Genomic DNA, 16,812 nt, shown 5'->3' with positions numbered 1-16,812 from the left:
AATCAATTTTAGAGTAGGGTAATCACAAACTACATTAGTACACTAGTCTGTTCTGTGGTCATCAAAGATCTTATAATACTCTGTCTCTAAACAAGGCACTGTGTTTGGATCAACCAGGTGAAAATCTTTAGGGGATTCTACTCACTAGAAACTGTATTTCCTTTAAAAATATTTCCCGCTTATGAGCTTGGTCATTCACTTCATAAATACACTGTAAAAACAAAGGATTTAAGTAACATCATTTGAAAGCACTTATTTGGGTAGATAAAGCATTTCTTTGTGTAGCTTTAAAAGCTGTTAACGTGCATCTTGGCCTCCATGATACATGTCTGAGCCAGCTAATGCCTGTACTTCCTGTTTAGATGATTCCTGACATTTACTAAAATGTAAAAAGCTTTTTATGTCAGTACACTAATGTAATATTGACTCAGTTAATGCTACTTGTGATATATTTAATAGTGCTATTTATATGGCTTATATATTTCATGTGCCATTCAGATTTTTGTAGTTTATATATTTATAGTGCCAATTATTAGTGCCAATATTAAATTTTAGTGTTGATATTTAACAGTGTAATGGTGTAATATTTAGCCTTCCTTTTTTAGCTGGTTACTGTCTGGAAATCATTATGTGTTGTCATTTTATGGTTTTAGAACATATCAACTTTTAGACTATCACAGTTGCCCAGAGAAACTGTAGATGCCCTATCTCCAAAAAGACCTGGTTGAGTGAAAGGTGTCCTTGTCCATGGTAGGGAGATTGGAATGAGATAATCTTTAAGAACCCCTCCAAACCAAACCCCTGTGATTTTTTGGTACAAGCAACTGCATTTTTCTGTCTTAGGAGTCAAGAGCTATGTGGGAGCATAAACTAACCTCCTATGGGGTCACTATTCAGCTTAGTTTTTGAGGCATATTGTGTTGGTAGTATGAGCAAACCAGATGATATTAATAGACTGAACTTTTGGAAATGGCAATTCTTGTCTTGGTTTTGTTGGTTTTGTTTTTTTTTTTTCCTTTTTTTTTAATGCTTCATTAATGTCTCATTAGTGTTATGCAGTAGCACCCAGCTAGTTTTCAGAGTTTGGAAGATAATTAAAAACAGTCTTGGAAGGGGAAACTAGTGTATGGACTGAGAATTTAATCACTGTTTATTTTAAATTGACAGCAGTTGTTACTCTTGCATTGCTAATCATGCTTCATATTAATAAGCTGTATATACAAACTGCTGTCACCTTAGTGTCAGTAGTAAATTTTATTAGCTGTTTCACTGTAGAAGTTGAATTCTTTATAATAATTCATTGTACTGTCAGAAATAGTATGTTTCTGGATAGCTTCGGCATTTAAGTGAAATGTCAATTGCAAGGTTGTTTTAAAAAGCCCTTCAGATTTGATTGCATCAGTGATTTCTTATAGTCTTAGCTATAACCAATACAGTGTATATAAAAATATGTTTTTATATAAAAATCTACAGTTGAAAAAACATTTTAAAATAATTGCAGTAAAGTTTTCAAAAATATATAAATAAGTTATTCTAAAAATTTCCAGAAAAATAGTGGGGTTTTTTTTTGTTTTTTGAATGTCTTCCATCAAACAAGAATGAAACAATTTAGATATATACATCTAAAAAATCTGTCTGAAATACCTTTTACTTAGAGGCAAATTTAAATAGAAAGTACTTTCAGAAATGATGTTTTGATACGTCAGATAATGTGAATGGGGGAATGAGTATTAGACATTAAATGTTCTATTTTTAATTTTTTGCTATTTGCAAATGCTATACATTTGCATTGTATAAATTTTTAATTTTTTTGCTGTTGTAGAAGTTACAGAAGAAACTAAGTTATTCTTGGAGTGAGAAGCAAGACCTCAACACAGATAACAAAAATAGTTGGGCAGAGAAGTCTGAGTGCGATTTGGTGTCCATCATGACAAACAATAACAGTGTAAAATTTCATCCCTTTGTCTTTTTTCAGGTCATCAGTATACTACATTTTTGGCCATTACTGTTCATTTGCCTTGTGAATTTTCTCACAGTTTGTCCTTGAGACTCAGTAAATTGGATGAATGGGCAAGAAGTATTAGAAGAAATACCAATGGGAATAAAAGGAGACTAAGCTGGTGCATTTTGTTTGCACAAGTCCTACAGCTTACCCTCTTATAAAACACTTGGATTGAATCCAGAAGTGGTCAGTGTCATTGCAGACAACCTAGTGAAGACTTCAACATCCTCTTCAACTTCAGTCTTAAACCTGTATTTCAGGGTGCTTAGGGGTGAAAGATGATATCAAGAGCTTACTGTCACTTTTAAATTGTGATTGGCCTTTAACTGGATCTTCTTTAACAGTGATTGCTGCTTTTCATGAAAACTTGTATTAAGAGTAAAATAAAGCCTTGATAAAAGTGACAGGAACAATTAAAACCAACTTCAACCTTTTATTTGAAAAGAAAGAATGAAAAGCCTGGTGTCATTTTCCCCAGAGCTGTGTATGTGAAAAGATAAAATGAAAGTACAAGAGTGCAAGTATTTCTCTCTGTAGAGACATAAGCAAAACATAAGAGCAAGGAGTGTTTAGTTATATGGGAAGACATAGGAGTTGAAAGAGAGTAAAATAAGAGGAACTCTGTCTCTCAGAGGAGGTTGTTGCAGCTGTAATTTAATTATACTTAGAATGGGCTGGAATATGTGTATAGATACCATGTGCAATTATAAAACACACTGTGTCAGAGCAATACCATACCTTGTGTTTCAGTCTTGAAGCCAGTCTTTCTGCTGTTAGAACTCTAGGATAAACCTTATAAAAAGGGGAAATGGTTGGACATCTGCACATGACAGCATTCTTGCATCATTTTCCAAGATACCATCCATGGCCCCATTATTTTAAGTGAGGTTCTGGACCAAGTGAGACTTAAATCTGTTTTATTATGGTAATTCTTACATGCCTTTGTGCCTAGTTAGAGGATTATCCACTGAGGAAAAACCTGTCTTCCTGTTAACATGCTGAAAATATTTCATATAATTAGTGAAAAAAGCATGTTGTGTATGCACTTTCATTCCTTTCAGGCCTATGATAAATGTATTTCTGTTTCTGACAGTGTCTTTACAGGACATCAACATGAAAAAAGCATTCAAGAGCTCAACAGTTCAAGACCAGCAGGTAGTTTCAAAGAACAGCATTCCGAACCCGGTGGCTGATATTTATAATCAAAGTGACAAACCACCACCTCTGAATATTCTTTCACCTTATAGGTAAGGAAATATTGATTGTTTACCTTCTTATACTTTACCCTTTATTTCCTAATCGTATGCAGAGAATAATTACAGCAGAGGGGAAAAGCTATATTGATTATTGAGATTTGATTTTTCAAGATTGATAAAACTCAATCTGCAATAAATATTTTTTTTTAAGAATGGTATAGCACAGCATTTGCAGTGTATTTTTTTTTAAGAATAAGAATTTTTAACTGGCAGGTGAATGTGTAGGATTTATGACCAAGGGATGTGTTTTTGCTGCTACTACAGACAGTGGTGGTATTTGTTTATGGACTTCCAGTTAGTAAGGGTTGTTATTGATCAACTTGAGGCTTGGATGATCATCAAAGGTAATTTTTTTTTATTTAAAACACACTAGTTCATATTTTTAGCTTTTCTTCTGCTGCTTTTCCAGGGATGATAAGAAAGATGGATTGAAGTTCTATACCGATCCTTCCTATTTTTTTGATCTTTGGAAAGAAAAAATGTTACAGGATACTGAAGATAAGCGAAAAGAAAAGAGGAGACAAAAGGTAAAAACAGAAACATAATAGCACATTTGTGCTATTATGTTTTTATGTGCATTTGTCCAGGCATAAAAATTTCCAGGTCATACTTAGTTTGTATGCATGGAAAGATTGTTCTTCTTGTGTGGCTTAGATTCAGTACATTCCATTTTTATGGCTTATCCTGTCTATTTTAAGAAGGCAGCAAATTGAATTTTAGGAGGGCTGTGGTTATCTTCCAAGATGCTGTTTTGAATCCTTTGCCAGTATCTGTTTATTGGTACCCAGAAAAATGGCCCTGTTATGCTCCAGAAAAAGACACTGAAATGAGAGAGGAAAGGAGTTGGAATTAGAGTTTTTTCCATTCCAGTGTCCCATTCTTTCCATTCTGATTTTAAAGGAAAAAATACAGATGCCTTTATAAGAATTTGAAAAATCACTTGAGCATTCTTTATTCCTTTAGAACAATTTCTACAAAACTACTTTATATATATAAGTTACTTTTAGACTTCAACTTAGGCAACACATCCTGCTTATTTCCATCCGTGGTATATTTTCTGTAGATTTTAATTGTCTTATTACAGTCTGCAAATGCAAATATGCTCAATTCCAGTCATGTAGTATTATAGCCATACATCACAGAATTACCACTTGATAAATTCTACTGAAGTACTATTTGATTTGATTAAATATATGCCAAGTCCAACTAAGAAGAAAGCAGCATAGACTTGAGTTTCCATGGATGAAGTTGACTTTGTGATGGGAAGAAATCTCAGGTTTAGCTTTCCAGAAGATGATTTTCATGCATTTCATGATCCGTGTCCTTTGGAGAGCAGGATGGTTTGGGTGAGATGTGTCCCAGGCACACTTTGTTCCACAGGTTGCTGAACCAAATGTTCTTTTTCTTTTATTCTTGTCCTTATGGTAGCAGTAACCAGGAATGAATCCAGAGCATTTATTGACAATTTGATAGCTGAACTTAAATTTTCTATTTATTAAATGAGAATTCTTTACTTGGTTTGTGGTCTACAGAAGCACAAAACTTGATAGTTGAGAAACTGTGCAGATGAAATAAATGTGTATTGTTTAACAAAGTACAAGGTAGACACCCAAATGCCATCCTAGTCAGCTGAGCAAGTACAGCTAGTTTTTAGCCTCAATTTTTAGGTGCTCAGTGAAATCTGAGAGTAGTCCCTGCACCAGAGAATCAATTTTCCAGTATTATTTTGATAATTTGCCCTAAGTGCTTGAGCTGTTGCAGCAGGAGGTTTATGAGCTGCTTAATTTTCTTGCCTTAAATATAATGCTTTTTGTTTCTTTATACAGTTTAATTGAGAATATCTGACAGGCTCCCTCTGATTTGACTCTTTCAGGCAATCTTTTTCCAAAGAAAAATGTAATTTTAATTCTTTAAGTTTAAAATCTGTGTAGTCTATTTTTAACTTTCTGTAGATCGGTGTCTGAGAGTTCAGTGTAGTTTTGACTTGGTATGTACCAGTAGTATTCTAAATTGAATGGCTGTAGGTAGGGCAGTTGTGATTAAACTGTTCCCATTTGCTCTTTATTGTGCTGGCTTTTTATCTGGGAATAATTAGCTATTCAAGCAAGTAAAAATTTCTAATATTGGAAAGCTTATGTTTCAGAAATCATTCTTGATGACTTGTGTTTTGATAGGATTTTATAAATTTGTGGTCAGGAAAATACTCTAGGCTCATGCTTCCAGTTTTTTGAAAGTATTACAAATACTTGCTGAAGCTGCTTTTTATTACTAGCTCTTAATTATTTATTAAGGTGCTTGAAATATCGTTTGCCAGTTCTTGATGCAAATATCAAACTTACAATTAACTCAACCCTGTTTGAAGGCTCTAATATGTTTTGTGTTCGCTGAAATAATTTCCTGCCAACATGAATGACTTGTTTTCTGGCTTAATCTACACCACCCACTTGTCTGCCACAGCTTCTATTACAGTTAGTTTGAAAAAGTAACTCCTTTTAATATTGCTTTAATTTTCTGAGAAATATTTCCAGCTGTAATTATCTAGAAAGGCTTTAGCTCCCCTACAACTCTGTCATCTTTGCCCTGCGTCGTAAAGCTAGAGCTGTCACCATTGTCAAGGGAATGAAACTGCTACTGAAACAGCTTAAAACTACTCTTAGCGGTACATGTAGCTTTGTCAACTGCTAGGAATAGGGCTGCCCCACTGTTTTGGAAGACATTTAATGTTTTAGAGATGTATTGATATAATATTTAATCAAAATATCACTACCAGTAGGGTTTAGTACTGCTTGAGTAGAAAGGATTCAAGTGTATTTATTCATTAGCATGCTTACAGATGCTGATCTGGAACAACCTGTCCAGCTGAAATCTGATCCAATTAAAGGCAGCTAAACTTTGTGCTTATTTTTTGTTGTTTATACATCCACATGTATAAACATTTTTAAACTTTTTAAAATTTTGAAAACTTTTTATAAACTTTTTTTCTATAAAAAAAGCTGATCTCTTTAAAACTAAACTTCTAAATAATAAGCAGTAACTGTAAGCAGTCATGTAAGCAGTCACGATTGTACAGGAATTGTATCAAAATGATTGTCTTCCTGGTAGCATCATGTATTTGTCAAAAGGTGAATATTTATTTTACTTAGAATCTTGCAAGAAATACATAGTTGTGACCCCCAGATGACAAAATTGTTGTTCTGAAAGAAGACAAAATGAAGTGTTTTCAGTGAAAATGCTTACTTGAGCTTTCTTTTGAAATATAACATGACTCAGGAATCAGGATAAAAGTCGAAAATTTTAAAAAACCCAAAATATTTGCAGCAAGTAATTGAAAAAGACAGATGAGAAGCTTTTAACAAGCATATATTCAACCATGGCAATTAGCAAAGCTATATATATTTAAAATAAAGCATGACCAAATCTGAGTCCTTTCTGCTCCAAATCCTCTGTTGGCAAAATTTGATGTGAAAAAGTGATTATCAGACATAAAAAGGGTGTGATTCTAAAAAAGGTTTTTGGAGGAAAAATATTTTGGGAGAACTGATTAAGAACCGAGATGGTCATTGTTATTAAACATAAATTAGACCAAAAATCTGTTTACTGTAGAAATAAGCAAGAGCTGTCAAAACATTTGGGTGTTGAACTTCAAGAAGTCTTTTCTGACATTCTAAATGTTAAGAGGGTCAGCAGGTCCTTCATGCAAATATGCATAAATGAGCGAGAGATCCAAAAAAAAGGACAAGGAAGCCATTTGTTAGTTTTTTGTTAGATATGTAATGCCAAACACATTATTTCAGAATTATTTACTCAGTGCTGTTTGACAGTTGGATTAAAAACCTGTGTTCATCTGTGATGGGTTTTTTGTTAAACTGGCTTTCCAACTATTATCCCTTATTTTATGGGTCTAAATTCCCCAGTAAAAGGCTTGCCTACCAGAATTTGACCAAGCTTTTCTCTCAGTACAATTCACTGACTGCATTCTCAGAATAGCAATATAATTATTTTCTGAGAAACTATTTTTCTAGCAGCCAAAAGCCTAACACCAACCTACTAATAGATCAGACATGTATTCTAAGGTGTAGGATCTAGAGCTGGTTGAAAAAATACCCCTATGCTCTCATGAATACTGAGAAAAGGAGTAGCAGACCGTTCTCAGTCTGAATTGAGCAATCTTGTTCATTTTTTTGTGCAGAAGCACCAGTATGAGCTTTATATTCATACTGAGTAATCAGAAGTAGGTGAGTACAACATTTCCAAGGTGTGAAAGCATTGGGTCCCAATATTAGGACATCTTGCTATCAGTGAGGTAAAGATAAATAGGTATGATAAATACTGACATTGGTTGAGCCTGATGTTGTATTTATTGAAAGATAAAAGCAGCCAAGTTTGTCATGAACCTATCAAGCTGTAATATACTGCTGGCCTGAGTATTGCTGACTCACTGCAGAGAGAATTAATGTAATTCATTTTTATATGAATGATGAGGAGAAACTAGGAGGAATTTCAGTAGGTAATTAGATCTAAGAAGGGAGAGGAAGTTAAAGCAAACAAAAATAATTTCACGTAGACTATGGAATAGGAAAGTGTGTCCAATTTCTCCATACTTCCCATGGCCCATTTGATTGTGACCATAATGAATAACTAGAATAGCCCTGAGCTTATTTAACATTCCCAGAAGTTTGATTTTCAGGAGATGAAAATTACAATTGTTTCAGGGTGGTCTAAATAAAAGACATGATGTCAGAAGGGGTTCAACTTTCTGGCTTTTAAAATTGGGCCCATTTCTGTATTAGGAAAACCAGGAGATTGGCATCACAGTAGCACATGCATCCTTACAGAACAAAGGCAGATCAAAAGTCCTGCTACTAATGAGGTTATTTTAGTGCAGAGAAATTTTATGAAGACTTGGCTTCATCTGTAAGTCTGGTCTTATTTTCATGCACTCTAACTGCATTTTAACCAGCTTTTTTCCTTTCCTTTTCTCTCTCTCTTTGCATGCTTTATTTCTTTTGTTTGGACATTAGGAGCAAAAGCGTATAGATGGCACCACCCGTGAGGTGAAAAAGGTTAGAAAAGCCAGGAACAGACGCCAGGAGTGGAATATGATGGCATATGACAAAGAGCTTAGACCTGACAACAGGTTGTCTCAAAGTGTATACCATGGAGCATCTTCCGAGGGATCACTGTCCCCAGATACTAGGTCTGTTTACAGCAAAGCTGTTTGTTATACCACAGTTGTATGTTCAGCAATTCTGAGTAGAATTAGGTGTTTTTGCAGGATGGGAATAGTTAGACAAAACGTCCAATGCATGTTTAAAACATTCTTTTCAAATTTATTTTTAAGCGTAAATGAAATAATAGATTCTGTAATGATTTTTTTCTTCCTCAGCTTCACATGAGCATTTTGTCATCTTAATGTTATGTGCTGCAGAGAAAGAAGTGTTTGCTGCATGCTTTGTATTTCATCTTCAGTAGCTGTAGTTACAAAGCATTTAAGCCTCTACTAGATAATATCAGTAGCTTTTCCTTAGTGTCTAGTCTGTTGTTTGGTGCCCTGCTGGTAGCTTAATAAATATTTTTCTGTGATCTACTCAGTCAAGAATACTTTTGCCTGTAAGGAATACTTCGGTGGGAGAAAAGTTCAGCTTTTTGATGTTGTATTAGTAAAAAACCAAGCTACAAAACCAGATGAGATGTTACTGCTTGAAATAACAAAAATGTCTACTTAGAGATAATGCAGCAGAATTCATCTTCATTGAGACTGAGATTCCCTTTGAGCTCAGTGGGAGCTACCTGATGTGCGTTGAAGTCTTAGTTTTTGCACTAAGCTGGTCTCACCAGAGCATTTTGCCACTTACTTTGTTTCCTTTGTCTGTTGTGATTAAGTACTAGCAATAAGTGTAGAAATAAAGAGGGTCCACTGGAAAAAGTGTTTAAATTGTTGAATGGTTAGGTTGAGGAAGCAGCTACCACTGCAAGAGTGTAAAATGATACCTTTAGTCCACTGTACAGTGGAGATTAATTTAAATGAAAAAAAATCTGCTCAGAACGTTGCAATGTTGTGGTCTTTGTGCAAAGTAATGAACTTTTAATTGAAACATAGTATTTGATATTGCTATTGGTCTTTCAGTAATGTGTTCAGACTCCCTCACTGTCTAGAAGCTGTTGTTTGTTTAGTTTTATTTTTCAGTTTCTAATGCAAAACTTTCTCCTATTAGTCTTAATGAAACACTGGAGACTGACAAAGCTTTACATAGGTTGATCTAGCAAAAGCTGTGGATTTTTTCATCAGGAGTTCTGTTTCACACTTTTTGAGTCTTTTTTTTTCAGATTTATCACCTTGCTTCCAGGATTCCTGAGTTTAAATTATCGTATTGAAGTGATTTGTTTTTATCTCCCAGCAATGTCAACATGTATTTGGTTGTTTGCAGATATGTGGTATTTGCAATCTGTGGTATTTTTCTAAGCAAAAATTGTAGGATGCATCTGTTTTGATGTTGTTTGTGTGATAGATACCTTGTACTTACATATGCCTTTTATATTTTATAAATTATGAAGGATTTCACATTTCAGTGAATCAAATATCTGAGATTGAATCCTGAAATATGTTTTACGTCCATGAAGCATTAATTCTGAGAATGTGAGGTGGAGAGAGGGCTTTCTATTTTTTTACCTTGTCTTAAGCACTAAAAAACCCATACATATAGAAATATGTACTGGTTTGAGAGACATTTTCATGCTGCCAGCCACTGCATGAGCAGGGTTCTGTAAGTCAGATCCCAAATAAGTGTACTTGGTTATGCTGTCTTTTTTTTTCTAGTCCTAAAATAAAAAAAAAATTGGTCGCATATCTTCTCGTTTGCTACTTTTAAGACTTAAGCATTAAATGTTGACATCCTGGTGTTTGGACTGTGGCAATTTACAATATATTTGTTGTTATACTTATTGTACTTTAGAGGGAGAAACACAAGCTGAATCCAAACAGAAACCAGCAAATTAATGTGAGAAAAGTAAGAACAAGAAAAGAAGAGTGGGAGAGAAGGAAAATGGGCATTGAGTTCATGAGTGACGCAAAGAAAATGGAACAGGCAGGAAGCATGAAAGAGGACAAAATGCCCAAAGGGTTTGTTATTTTGTTTTGCTCAAAGCCCTGGCTTTTTGTTGCTTACCTTGCTTCCAGTCTCACAGATAAGTGCATCAGTTCACTGTGTTCACTAAAAGCCAGGCTGCACCATTGTTCATTACTAAAACAAGTCTTCACAGTAATGGGATGAAAAGATCCTTTTGCTCCCTCTCTTGGGCTTATTTGACAGAACATCCTAGACTTTGTATCTTTATGAACTCTCTGCTCAACTAATACTTACATTTCCCAGTTTCTTTAAGCCTTTCCAACGAAATTAATTGTGCAAACAAAAAGCATTTTCTAACTTTCAAAATTGGTTTTCTCTGCATTGGTAAAATATGTTCTTCTACATAATTGCAAGTGCTTGTAGTGTTGCTTTTCTTTTTCTGCTGCCACTGTTAACTTGAGGCAGGCTGGTAAGTATTGCCATTTCAAACAATGGACTGTCAAAATCATTGGCAAAAACCATAAGCTTCATTATGGCTACTAAAATTCTTGTGCTTTCTCTGGACTTAAAAGGGAGTGATAACTGATAAATCGAGGAATCCTCTTGCAAGAGAAATAATGCTGATTGTGTTCCTTTTTGCTTGTTTTGTCAGTTATTTAGGTAATGCCCTGTTACACTCACATAATCTGTTCTTCTGCATCAATTTACTTTAATTGTAGGTCCCATGCATCCGATGTTACAGATTATTCTTATCCTGCTACTCCGAATCATTCCCTCCATCAGCAGATAGCAATGCCTTCCTATGGAGCAGGAGATGGTCCACAGTACATGGCAGCATCCCAAAGCCACGAGCATGAGTACAGACCGCCCTCCACCACGGTACGACACGCCACTTTAAACAGACCTCAGCAACCACCTCCACCTCCACCCCAGCCTTCAGATGGCCAGCACAGCTCAGTACCTGTGGTACCAGCAGAATATGGGTAAGTCTGATTTATTCTAGTGGATTCTTGGCAAAAACAGAGGAATGCGTGTTTTTTGTAACCATCATAACGTGCGATGCATCAAAGAAAAAGACCCCAAATACATTAGTTACCTCCTTGGGGAGGACAGAAGAAAATTGGTATCATTTCTATGTATGAACTGAATTTAAGTGAAGAAATAGTGAAAGCAGAAATAACCAGACTTGTATTAAATGAAGTGTGTATTGGTGAAGTCAGTATGATTGTAAAATATTAAGGGTGCCTAATACAATATTGAAGAAGGGATAATTTTCCTTTAAATTTGAAAGTAGTTTCAGGTTATTTTGGATAACATTTTAAACTTCAGGAAATGTGCAGAAAGAGCATTTTTGATTGTGATTCATCTACCAGTGTTTGCTGCACCCCTGAAATCCCTGAAAGGCCTTTTTAGAGAAGCTTGGACAGAATTTGATGGGGCCTCCTCAGACACAAATTCCATCCTGCCACAGGAGGAATGCCACTTTTTAATTCAAGACAGAGATTTATCAAATGCCTGATATTTTGCCTGAATGCATTCTGGAGGAAGGCTTGCTCCAGAGTTCTTGTTCTCCTGTAGCAAGAAAACATCTGTTTTCTAATAAGTCTGTGTCTCTGTCAGTTCTTTTGTGTAAATAGCTTAAGCTTTCAAGTTGTAACCCCAGGAAAGTTATAGTCATTCTTGCCTGTGTTGTTTTTTACTATGCAAGCCAAGGTTTGTCATCCTTGCTTGATGCATCCTGGGATAGCCTTTGCCTGATTCATGGCTATCGTGCTGCAGATGACTCAGTTAGGAGGGACTGCTCCAGACTGCCCTTTCTCTGTTGTTTCCAGTGTGTGAGACATCCCTGTGCTTAGCCCTCAGGTCCATGACCATTGTTGGGCTGTTGCAGTTGTCATACACTGGCATGTGTCACTCAATGTCATCAGTCTCTTTGCTTCAGCTCCTGTCTCCTGTATCTAGTTCTTTACCTACTTCATAACTCTTACAAAATCTCTTTTTTTTCTGATTAAGATTTCTTTCAATGGCATTTTAACAAAGAAATGAGCTCTTCCCTTTGCCTCCTATTTAAAGAATCAATCAAATGTATCAATTTAATTAAATGGTATTTAAACGGATAAATTTGACAGAAGAAGCACATGAGATACCTTTGGGTAAATCTTTCCTTTCATACTTTCCATTTTTCTCCATGTCTGTGTCCTCTGTTACCTCTTGACCTTCTATGGAATTGAAGGGTGTAGTCTGCAGTTTTCTTGGTCCCTTCTTCTTCAAGGACTTTGCACTTTGCAGTCCCACAGAGTAGATGTTTAATAAGAAATGCAGCTTCATACTTAACTGGGCAGGAAAATTAAGATAAAGAAGCTTGCTTTGTAGAGTGCTGAAAGGACATTGCTTTTAACTTCAATATTTGTCTTAAATCTCAATATATTAGCAATATTTGGCAATTCTTACATGTATAATCACTTGCATATTTAAGTTACCAGTTTAAAATGCTTTTGGTTTTTGTTTTACCTGAGGTTGGATGAGTGCAGTTTAAGCGGCAATAATTTTGTAAGTTCTAACTTTGAATGCATTAAATGTTTTTGTTCTGTTTTATATAGGATGCTCCCAGCTCAGATGGTGGATTATTACAATCCTACAGGTCCTCCCCCTCCTCCTCCCCCTCCTATGATTCCTTCAGCACAAACTGCATTTGTCAGTCCTCTTCAGCTTCCCGTGGCACCTTCCCATTCCGGACTGGTGACTGGCTCTACATATGCAGCTACTCATCCTCCTCCTGCTGGTGGGCTTGTTGTCACTGCTCCTCCTCCTCCCGGCCCACCTCCTCCCCCTCCAGGCCCTCCTGCTGCAGGTGCATCCCTGTCTTCCTCCCCCATGCACGCTCCTCCGGCGTCGGAGGCGAAGCAGGCACCAATGAGCGATGCACGGAGCGATCTGCTGGCTGCCATCAGGATGGGTAAGTGCACACTGGGTTTTAGGTATTCCTTCTTTTCAGTGGGAGCACAGTGTTTTCCACTGAAATGAGTTTATGGCTTCTTTTCCCAGCTGGGAAGATTTCATTAACCACAGGTACCACACACCTGTTCCGACATTTGTCAGCCATGAGGTTGGATCATTTTCTAGCACCTAAAGCTGCACAGCTTTGTCAAGCGTGTTCTAGTGTTTGTGTGGACATAATCTAATGAACGCAGCACTTGTGTTTATTATGTGAAGCGCCAGTACCTGTACATGGATTTTTGCTTCTGTTTAGAAGAACTGAATTGCCCAACACCAGGCTTCGGCCCACTGATTTTTTTAACCAGTGACTTACAGCTCTTCCTGACCTCACTTATAATAGAACTGTAGGTCTAACAGTATTTCCAAATACAGTTTTGAAAACTTTCCTCTTCAGATCAAAATGACCTGTACAGTCTTGAATATTTAGCTTCAACATATTGTTGACAGTTTTAGAAGTCCAGAAGCATTCAGTCTCTTAGAGTTGTTTCCAATCTGCTCTTTTTGTCTTTCCCTCTTCCTTGCTCAAGGAGGCTCTCTTCTCTCAATGCTTGCTTTCTTTTTTTCCTGAGTATTTTCTAAGACTATGACAAGCTCACCCACAAAAGTGTCAAATAGGAAATCTCTTGCCTGGAAAGCTTTACCTGAGCATGATTGTCTCTGCAGGAATTCAGCTGAAGAAGGTGCAGGAGCAGCGTGAGCAGGAGGCGAAGCGCGAGCCCGTTGGCAATGACGTGGCCACCATCCTGTCGCGGCGCATCGCCGTGGAGTACAGTGACTCCGACGACGACTCCGAGTTTGATGAGAACGACTGGTCAGACTGAACGTGGCCCAAGCCTGCTGGCAACTGCATTAAATACTTGGCTTCAGTGATTGCTTTGTTAGCAAGATGTAAAGCAGGACGTTGACATGTATTAAGGCTAGTGAGGGAAGTGCTAAAATTGAATTGGTATTATTCAGAATGCTGTAGCTTAGCAACTCTGGTAATAATGATGTGATTATGCTTATGCAGATCAGAAACTTGTCTTACTTTCAGTATTTACTGCATACTACTTAAGTGCCACTAAATGTAGCAACTCTTGTGCTGCGTGCAAAATATGATGCAGTTGTTGCACTGTTACAGAACCAGCATTTTATTTTACTTTCCTGTTCTTGAAGGGATAAAATATATTTTTTTGACTTTACATCTTATTCTTTTAATTATGTAAGCAACTTAGATACTTGTGAATTGGTCTGGTTGTTAGTCTTTGAGGGCAGCTAACTGTATGGCTGAGTGAAGTGTTGAGTTCCATAAATATGACTTTTAGCTTTTTTATTAGGTACTAATTATGCCCACCTTAGTCTATTTTTAACCACATCTGGGCTTAAGTTTTTATGCATACAGAATTGATTTTATATTATCTTCCTTTTTATCTAAAAATGTAGCAGATGATGAAATGTATACTTTGAAGAATGACCCCACATGATCAAAAAAGAACATCTGGTGAGCAGACAGATATGTCTGTAACAGTACCAGCTCTAAGTTGCTGGCTGCTTGTTGGGAAGAGTGTTGGGGGGGTCTCTGCTGGGTAGCAGATGCATGTCTGTGTTATAAATGGAAATGAAAATACCTGTGGAGCTTTTCAGCCTTAATATAAGATCAATTGGATGCAGGATAGTCCTGATGGAAACCCTGTGGCTGTTGCAGTGCAGAAATGCTACTGTTATTGCTAAAGATTGGAAGAGTCTGGATCTAGCAATCAGATCTATTTCACAAGTATTAAACTTGGTCTTTATGCCTGTAGGTATAAATGTGTGTAAATAAGTTCTGTTGTTGTTGATTTGTACATGTGTAGTTGTGTAGCACATTGACTCAGAACTCTTACTTTGAATGTATTTCTTTCCCAGTCCATCCCATGGATAAAACAAGGGCAGTTAGGGCAGTTTTGATGGCTGTTGAGGTACTATGCCATATATACATATACACTCACTTTCTTGGTCCTTTCCTAGGCATAGTTGCTGCCATAAAGCCTGCTTTGACTGTCTGTGTTTTCCTTGTTTTCCATTTTTTTGTCAGCCATATGGTATTAAAATGGTTTGTTTTGTTTGGGTTTTTTTTTGGTTGTTTGTTTTTTTTCTGGACCAAGAGTCAGGCTGCTGCTCTGCCTAATGAGGCTTTTAAATTTTATTCATAGCAGGGGAAGATTTCTTTCCTTACCAGATTACAGTTTTAATCTTTGTAACAGAAGTCTCTGTAATTCCAGGTCTAACATTTGGTAAACCTCCTTTGTCCTGTGAGGCACCCCCATCTGTTCTTAAAAGAAGTATGTAAAATAAAAAGAGAAATTGAAGGTGATTATCTAACCTGTGTTTACACCATTAACAGTTTTAGTCCTGAGAATGTAACAGTCTAACACGATGTTTGCATGCAAACTGTTGGCTACTGCATTGCTGTATAATCTGCATATGATATTGCCATCCATGGTGGCTGCCTTTATGGTAGAGGGATAACATGCTGCCTCAGGGCTGGTGTTAAAATTTATCACACCAAGTATGACACAGTATGACCAATCTCTGCATAGTGGTGAGCAACCACAGCTCTTGGTAACCAGGGGCAGCTGAAGGTACTTGCTGATCTCTGTCCCAGTTGGAGCTGGTTTTGTCCTTGCCTTAAAATGCAGAGCTGAAGTGTGCTTTATTTTGTGTCCTGGAGTCTGAGGTCTGTGTGTCTACCAGGGAGGACAGACTTTAGGCTGTAGCCTGATGGTGGCTTTCATCACCGAGTGGGACATGGCTTGTTCTTACCATGGTGTGCTTGCACAGTGGCCTGCAAAATGATTCTTTGGAGAGGTAGCTGAAGGTGCAACTGGGACCTCAGTGTTACATCACTGCATAGGTGGTGAGAGCACTCTTGACGTTCTTTTGATACATGCTGAAATGAAATGTCTCAGCAGAAAATTCTTTCCAATCTATTGAAATTTGATATGACAGAAGATATATTTTATGAGCACAGAAGTTGGGTGTGTCTGAAATTTTGTAATTTTTGCTTATTTTAAATAATAAGCATTAAACAAGCAATCAGTTGTGACCAGTGAAGGTAGTGTAGATTTTTCAGTCATAGTAGCCAACCTGTTTTTCTGAACCTGCAATGTTGTCAATTTTCCTTTTGGTATTTTATGGATGAAATGTGAATTGAATTTAGTGATGTAAACACTATTCTAGGCTGTTTTTATCAGTTTTATCATACTTTGGGTTGTGCATAAGTAACAAATATGAATAAAATCTCACTTTTGAGCCTGTGTTTCTTTCCTTAGATTAGTAAGATTTTGCTGTTAATCTTTATTTTAACTTAGCAATAATAGAAGTGAAAACCTAAGACTTCCAAATGCTGTCTCTGGTCCCAGGGCATGATGTTCCTGGGATGAAGGATGGAGTCTACAAAACAGATTCCCTTGAGGTACTGCTGCTCCTGCTAACATCCATACTTGGTTCTTTTGCAGCCTTGATTCAAGCT

General features: G+C 36.7%; 1 protein-coding gene across 2 annotated transcripts in view; it reads left to right on the top strand.

Annotated features, from left to right (window-relative positions):
• The window catches only part of WASF3 (WASP family member 3), an 84,294-nt gene extending 67,687 nt beyond the window's left edge, over window positions 1–16,607 (top strand). The window contains exons 5-10 of one of the 2 annotated variants that reach the window (XM_031066076.1): window positions 3,096–3,249; window positions 3,668–3,785; window positions 10,212–10,378; window positions 11,045–11,308; window positions 12,926–13,281; window positions 13,986–16,607. In XM_031066076.1, the coding sequence (XP_030921936.1) occupies window positions 3,096–3,249; window positions 3,668–3,785; window positions 10,212–10,378; window positions 11,045–11,308; window positions 12,926–13,281; window positions 13,986–14,143 (1,217 nt within the window). In that variant the 3' untranslated portion in view covers window positions 14,144–16,607. Of the gene's footprint in view, window positions 1–3,095; window positions 3,250–3,667; window positions 3,786–8,279; window positions 8,456–10,211; window positions 10,379–11,044; window positions 11,309–12,925; window positions 13,282–13,985 lie in introns of both variants that reach the window. The other variant, XM_005417679.2, reaches the window with a different exon arrangement.
• Window positions 16,608–16,812: the final 205 nt, after the last annotated feature.

This window comes from Geospiza fortis, unplaced genomic scaffold (genome assembly GCF_000277835.1).
Source record: "Geospiza fortis unplaced genomic scaffold, GeoFor_1.0 scaffold16, whole genome shotgun sequence".
Classification (NCBI taxonomy): Eukaryota; Metazoa; Chordata; class Aves; order Passeriformes; family Thraupidae; genus Geospiza; species Geospiza fortis.
Note: the sequence above shows the minus strand (reverse complement) of the source record. Positions and strands in the feature narration are given on the sequence as shown.